At 39.0% G+C, this 7,930-nt stretch overlaps 1 protein-coding gene across 20 annotated transcripts in view; it reads left to right on the forward strand.

The window, feature by feature from the left end:
* The window catches only part of ATP8B4 (ATPase phospholipid transporting 8B4 (putative)), a 257,258-nt gene extending 252,501 nt beyond the window's left edge, over positions 1-4,757 (forward strand). For 17 of the 20 annotated variants that reach the window (XM_058737764.1, XM_058737779.1, XM_058737777.1 and 14 more), the window contains 2 exons: positions 1,786-1,916; positions 3,512-4,757. In XM_058737764.1, the coding sequence (XP_058593747.1) occupies positions 1,786-1,916; positions 3,512-3,793 (413 nt within the window). In that variant the 3' untranslated portion in view covers positions 3,794-4,757. Of the gene's footprint in view, positions 1-1,785; positions 1,917-3,511 lie in introns of those variants that run through there. The other 3 variants (XR_009264158.1, XR_009264157.1, XM_058737780.1) reach the window with 3 other exon arrangements.
* Positions 4,758-7,930: the final 3,173 nt, after the last annotated feature.

A 7,930-nucleotide genomic window follows, 5' to 3' on the forward strand; every position in this document is an offset into this window, starting at 1 on the left:
CACCAGTTGAGGAATTCAGTCTAAGGAATCCAGAAAAACAATTCTTGGAAAACTTACTTATGTAGAAGGCAAAATAAGAGCAACTATAGGGCTATGTATTTCCACTGATGCAAAGGCACCTGAAATTATAATTCCAATTAAATGCGCACATACACTTAAGAACCTTCTTTTTCATCTTCTGCCTCAGTTTGCATGTCTATGGAAATCTTTAAATTGCACCACTCTTACTTAGCATGAAACATTAATACTTTGTTTACCAAAAGATTTCAACCATGTAGAAATATGACGGTTATGAATAAGAATAAGCATGTTACGAAAGACAGACATTTAACTATTTTTAGTTTTTTTTTTCTTTTTTCTTTTTATTCCTTCCTTCCTTCCTTTTTTTTTTTCTTTTCTTTTTTGGTTGCCAAATCTGAAAGTTCAGCGCATTGATGAGAAGACTTCTAGTCCTAAGAGAGCATTTTAGCACGCATAATGAGACTGGAATGCCTCAACTGGAGAAAGTAGTCTGTGTGGGGACCACTCTCTTCAGCTAAACACATGCCATTCCAGGAATTAATTACTGAGCTCCAATGAGACTTCTCAAAAGTTAGATCAACATTGGGGTTTAAGAAAAAAAAATTTTTTTCCTTAGTAGCCAGCAGCAAGCAGGAGTGTGGTTTTAAAGTGAAGCTTGTTTTTCCAACTGTGCCTGGGGGTACTGAGCTTCAAGGAGCTCAAAGAGTCATATAATTTATTGAGTCAAGTTTGTTTCTGCCTAGGCAACTGTAATCGACTGCTCTTTGGTGGGCAAATTCTATCCTCCAAAGCCAGAAAGTGCAGACATACCAGTCAGTAGCCAAGCCCTCATACCCCAAACACATTCAAATGGGGTTAACACTTTAACTTTGAGAGAGGGGACCTGGCTAATTGGAGGTATTGTGGCAAATCCCTAGAAAACCAACAGGGACAGATGTTTATTTTGGTCATATAAGTAGGGTTGACATGGTTCTGTAGAATTTGCCTGTCTGCTTAACTGACCCTTATTGCTTTCTTTAAACAAACACCCCAGGATATGAGGTGTGAGTATAAAGTAAGGAAACCGGCTTCAGGCTTGGTGATGAGTTTCACCACAGTATTGCACTAGCATATTGGATGGCTGCATCAGAAGCCTCCTAGTGAGAGGAATGCTCCTTTCACAAACCCAAGAACATCCCTGATCTCCTTGGAACCTTGAATTGTTCATAACCAAGTAAATGTTAGAGAGATCAGCAAGTCCCTTTGAGGCAGGTTTTCTGAGGTTGCTGCCTGAGTTGTAAAGGTAGTAGCTAAAGCTCTCCTTTTATGGCATAGCCAGTCACCAAGACTATTGAGATTGTACCTGCATCCCAGACATATATTGTATAGTTTTGATATGACAGTTTTATTCAAGAGTCTTTAAGAGCAAATGTGCCTTTTAAAAATAATGGCTGCTTTGTAGTCAAGGGGTCTTGAGGCTGGATGAGAGAATTCTGCTTCTTGAGTGAGCTGGACTGAGTCTGTATCAGAGAATACTTGGTTCTGATTGGCTGTCTCCAAGTGATCAGACCATGAGGCAGTTCCCAAGGGTGATGATCCTACCACTCTTGCCTTACCATCACCTCTGAGCATACTATATACTGGAGAAGACACCTAGTGGTCCTCCCTAGTAGTCCAAACCTCACCATTTCAAAAAAGGCCTTATGGCAATAGACAAAGAGACTATTAATTCAATAATTCAGTCCTATTTATAACCACAGTGTATATTTTTGTCCTTAATAATAGGAAATGCACGACATTCTTTGGCCCAGAAGTGCATCTGGCTTGTTATTCTCTTAACGACAGTGGCTTCTGTTATGCCTGTGGTGGCATTCAGATTTTTGAAAGTGGATTTATGCCCAGCCCTGAGTGACCAGGTATGTTGCAGCGCTGATGAGCATTTGAAGGGCTCGTTCTTGGCTCTTGGAATCCTGTCCTTCTGTGCCTGATTGGAAACCTAGGAAAGGGATAATGAACATCTCGCCAGAAATACCCATAGGTATATGGCATCACATCACAGTAGATGGAACTGCCTACATCTGAATGGACCAGCTTTGTGAATGCCAATGAAGATAAATGTCTAGACTAAATATGAGTGCAAAACTGTTCTAAGGCAAAGGCAAACTATAGGGAAAGTTATTGACAATGGGGGCAAGTAAAGGATGCAGTAAAAGAGAAACAAGTAATGTATCAGGTGAAGGAGTTCTAAATTTTTGTAGAAATGTGGTAGTAGATTCAGAAACATGGGGGAGATGTTACCTTTTGAACAGATTAAGAAAGGGAACAGCAACATGATGACTGGATTGGAAAATACAAAGTTGAAAATAGAACAGATTATGGAAATTCTTAAACTAAGGGATTAACAGTATATATTTCAGTGTTTTGTGAGAAGAGTAGTATAAGCAAGACTATGTCAAGTTAGATTAGGAACCAGATAAAAAACAGAAAAGGAGAAATAAGGGGGAGACACTTTTGTAGTTGCATCGTGAGGAGGGGGCAAACACTTATGGAGTGAGTGACCAGGCCAATGATGCTGAGAGGAACTGAGGCAAGGATATCCTCCACATTCTGGGGCCAAAGCATGAGAAGATTCTCTCTGAAATGATTCACATATTCCCCTGTTAGGTCTGTCCTTTCCCTTTGGCTCCATGAGCTCATTCTGATATAAACCCAGAAAATGATGGATGAGCTGAAAGAAGGAAGATGATGTTCATTTCTTCCAGTATGTAGTCAGGTCATGATTTTATGCTTTTAATGGTTTTCTCCTGACATGAAAGTCAGACTCCAAGAGATCAGTTGAATCAGAGAACAATGCAGCTTACACCAAACCTTGGATCTTTTTCTCCTCAGCTTTACAGGGAAATCAAAGAAATGTTGGAAACCTACCCAAATGATGTTGAGCTCTTCTAAAGGCTGCAAAACAAACAAATAAACAAACAAACAAAAAAACTAAAAGAAATCAAAACCCTGAAAATCTCATGATATACTGACCTACCACAAGAGTTGGAAATTTCTGACTCTCATTTTCTAAATTTTCTCTTAGTCCAGTTACTAATGACTATTGGATCTTGAGAATCTTTAAGAGAAAGGGGGAAAGGCCTGTGTTCGGAGACTGGGATTATAGATCAGTATTCTGACTGTGTTTGGGTATTGCATGTTAGAAAATCCTTCTGTATAAAAGTATGTTCCTATTCATTTAAGATGGACCTGTAAGATGGAGACAGTAATGAAATTTGTCTTAATACTTCTTGCTTACTTAATAGTCTCTTGGTAGGAGTAAAACTTGACCAGTGCCCACTACAGTCTTTGGGGTGGAAAATTTCTTGGTTTTGTGGTGAAACACTTCTTTTTGCAATGAAGGTATTTTGTTATGGTTGATGTTTCTCATGAAACATCTCTTCATAAAGTGGCCCAGGGCCTAGAGTCTGTCATTTGGATGCATCATCTCACTCTGGGTCTCCTTCCTCTCTAGATCCGTCGGAGGCAAAAAGCTCAAAAGAAGGCAAAGCCCTCACGTAGCCGAAGGCCTCAGACTCGCAGGTCAAGCTCAAGAAGATCTGGATATGCTTTTGCTCACCAAGAGGGCTATGGAGAGCTTATCACATCTGGAAAAAATATGCGAGCTAAAAATCCACCCCCAACACCAGGGCTGGAAAAGACACTGTATAATAGCACTAGCTGGATTGAAAATTTATGTAAGAAAACCACAGACACAGTGAGCAGCTTTAGCCTGGATAAAACAGTGAAACTGTGAGTCAAGATGAATTTAAACCACATAGCTACTTTTCACTTCAGCCGAAGCTGAAATTCAGCTGGCTCCAGAGTTTGTGATCAGGGGCTGAGGTGGGCAGATTGCCTCAGTTCAAATCTCTGGCAAACAACTGCCAGGGCCCACCAAATACGGGTGCACTCTCTGGGAAACCAGGCCAGATGGTCACTGTCTAATTTGTGATTTGCTGGGCAAAGGCCTCACAATACAAACAGAGGTTTTTCTTACCAACCTAGATTGAACTTTAGAATCTTATTAATGGAGAAAAATTTGTAATTCTGCATATACATTGAATGGATCTTCAAGTGGATAAAACGAGTGCAATCAAAAGGTATACATCTCAGCTGTGAAAAGCATGCTTGTTGACAGATAAGCATGTATATGTGAGATCAGCCTTTCCCAAAATACATTTTTAAGATGTACAATGTGTACTATGGTGCTTTCAGATTAACAGCTGTTTGTGACTCTCAAGTCTGGATATCTACATACCATGTGTGTTCAGCTAGGACAAACACATCACCTTCATGCCTGTAGAATAGAAAAACATGTTGATATTCCTCCTTTTTTTTTTTTTTTTGTTTGTTTGTTTTTTTGTTTGGGTTTTTTTACTGGTCTGAAGACAGAGTAGATTGGAGCATCTTTATAGTGGGATAAAAACCGCGAATTTGGTCAAATGTATTCACAAACCCTCAGGGACATGTTCATGAAATGTCCAAGAGGGGCTCTCTAGTAAGTATTCCGGACACTTTTCTATGACTTTTATACCATCCTCAGAAGTAACTTGCCCTGCATCATCCGGTGCCATTAATGAAACCAGCATAGCATTGGAATTTCACACTTTAATGAGAATATTCCAAATAGTGTATAGGCAAATACTTTCAACACTTCCAATTTTAAAAAGTTCAGATTTGAAACCAAACAAATTAATAAACAGTATCTTCAATTACTATTTAAGTACTCAGGTTTAGGTCATTCAGAGTTAGTCACTTTCGATATTCAGCTCTTGTGTTTATAATTGAAGTGTATATGTAAAGTTCGTTTTACATATATGGAGATGTTCCAGTCCAGATTTTGAATCCATATGTGAGTTACCACTGTAGTTCCTGTAAAAGAATTCAGGCATATTTGTGTTCAGACTCCAGATTTATTACTTCTTACCTCTATAACCTTGGGCAGGAAATGTGCCTCCTCTGAGACTCACTTTCTTCCTCTGTAAATGAGGATATACTACCTACCTCATGTGGTTGTTTGGGGATTATCAAAGCACAAATTCTTAAATCATTGAAAACATACTTTTCATATGAATAGACTTCCACTTAACTCATCATCAGAATAGCAGCAATTTGAAGAGAATGTGAAATTGGAATTTAACTAGTCAGTAGGAAAAGCCTTGGAATGAGATTGCAAAATAAGATATAAAACTGGTTAGTGTGCTACAGAGAAATAGAACTATCGCCCTGGAGGTAAATTTCTCTGTCAGAAAGTACAAATAAAACATCATCATGCTTTACCAATTTTCTACAAGTCCATCTCCAACTTTACCAGGTCCCTAATCTGGTCTCTGTTGAATTATTATTCAAAGTTGTCTTTCCCAAGAGAGTCAGATGGCCCTTGGCTGGGTTTGATGGATAATGGGTTAGCACACGAGATGACACAATCTTCCCCGCCCCCCCCCCCCCCACTTTTTGTTGTTGTTGTTGTTGTTCATAGTTTCCTAGTCCAGGATAATTTTTCCTGAATAGGATAAAATAAGATAATGTGTAAAAGACCCTAATCCAGTGTTTTGATCATAGTAAATACTCATAGATATTCCTTTTTCCCGACATGCCTGCATGGACTTACCCAGATACTAGTTTTTGATGTCAAACTTGTGATTAGTTTCATTGTTTGCTCACTTTTTGTAACATTTTTGAAAGATTTGAAAACCTCCAGTAAATGGTTTGGCGCTATTGGTGTTTGATGTTGTGTGTCTTCTTTATTGTGAACTCACCAGGGAGAGTTTTTGTCACATTGGTTAACTGAGTTTTTTCTCCTCCTGAGTTTCCCTCTCCTTTACATGGCTGGGGAAAATGTATACCATTCTTAGGATCAGAGTCAAGAATCAAATGAACTGATGGGACCTAAGTGTAAGGAGTGGGAAAGATTAGGAATCATCCAAGTTTGCAAATTCAGTTCAAATTAAATAAGGCTGTTTTAAAACAGATAATGTGGATGATTGTGAGAGAAACACATTATCAACTCCCTTTGGCCCCACGAGATCCAAAAAAGCTGCCACACCCATTGCGAGGTCATGCAATTCCTAGTGCCAAGGATTATTTTGAACCTGAAGATAAAGAGCCTGAGGAGTGGGTGATGATGGTGGTGCTCTGGGGAATAATGAAATTTTAATTTTACATAAATGTTATCAGATTACTTGGGGGGGCACCCTTTTTTCTAGATTCAGGACTGAAATTGGTAAGTTGTGTTTTAAATTCTCAATCGTAAATTTTGAGCTGTTTTAGGCCGTTGCAAATTGTACTCCCTTGACTTAGATCTGCTATCTTTGTCTCTCTCCTGTGCCTACAGGTATACATACCTATGAAGGAAAGAGAGAGGGTTGAAGAAAACAATAGCCATAGAGCAAGAAAGGAAAAAGGGAATGAAGGGAAGAAGGGAGAAAGGGAGAAAAGAGTTTCCAGGTGATAGGACTTTCAGAAAAATAAATTTAATTCCTCAAGGAAAAAATCGATTGTAATTGAGAAGTAAATACTAAAACCTCCTTCATAGTTGGTTTGAGACCAAGAAAACTTTGTTTGCAAGGGGGCCAGGAACTCTGGTTTCTCCTCACAGTAAGGCTGCTGCTTTCTTTGAGGATATGCCACCTGACTTGCCCAGGCCTTAGTATCTCAGTCCATCAATGGAGAAACTGGGCAGTCTGGTCACAAAGACCCTTTCTCATCCACCCATTCTGTGAACTGTTCTTGCCAATATTGCCCACAGTGTATTTGTAGTTGTTTTTGATTGGACAGAGAGAAAGAGATTGAAAGAGAGAGGGAGAGATAGATTAAGCTGGATGCTCTCTTGAGTGCAAAGCTTGGGTCCTGTACTGGTTTGTGTTTCTCTAGAACAACCCCTGGTGCCCTGCTGTCTCAAGGCTTCTCTCATATTACCACAGAGGTGCTAAATCCTATAGTCATGCTTCACCTAGGTCAGTTGAACACTTGAAGTTTCTTGCTAATAATTCACTGAGATCTTATACCCACACTCTCTCTCCCCCTCTGCCACTTTAAATATCAATGGTATACAGATACAAGGTACAATACTCAGCCCAATAAGAAGAGGGCCATTTTTAAGTCATCTCTACCTGGTCTCTGGGCTTAGAGAGACCAGAGTCTCTCTAAGGTCTCTTAGGCCTTTGCTTCCTTAGGATTCAAGGCAAAACAACAGAGCTTGAGTAATTTCCTTCATAGTTATATAGAACTTTTCAGTTATGCATCATCTGAAACTTTTCACTTTATGTAGCAAGTCGCCGTATTTAAACAAATTGGATTCTTTGAGCCTTTACAACCCTGTGAGGTGGTCAAGATGTTTATGGTTCTTTGGGGTTTGTTTTGTTTTGTTTTTTTAGCCCTATTATTATTTTAATTGCAGAATAGTTAACAGTGTTATATTAGTTTAAGGTGTACAATATAGTGATTCAACAATTCTATATATAATTCATTGCTCCTAATAAGTGTACTCTTATCCCCTTTACCTATTTCACCCATCCCCCTCCCCTCTCCCTTCTGTTAACCATCAGATTGTTCTCTATAGTTAAGAGTCTATTTCTTCATTTGTCTCTGTTTTTTCCCCTTTGCTACTTGTTTTGTTTCTTAATTCCAAATACAAGTGTAATTATGGTATTTGTCTTTCTCTGACTTATTTTACTTAGCATTTTATTCTCTAGCTCCATCCGTGTTGTTGCAAATGACAAGATTTCATTCTTTTTATGGCTGAGTAATATTCCAGTGTGTGTGTGTGTGTGTGTGTGTGTGTGTGCACGCGCGTGCACGCAAACATACCACACATCTTTATCCATTCATGTAATAATGGACACTCGGGCTGCTTCTTTAATTTGGCTATTGTAAATAATGCTGGTATAAA

Source organism: Neofelis nebulosa, chromosome 7, assembly GCF_028018385.1.
Source record: "Neofelis nebulosa isolate mNeoNeb1 chromosome 7, mNeoNeb1.pri, whole genome shotgun sequence".
Classification (NCBI taxonomy): domain Eukaryota; kingdom Metazoa; phylum Chordata; class Mammalia; order Carnivora; family Felidae; genus Neofelis; species Neofelis nebulosa.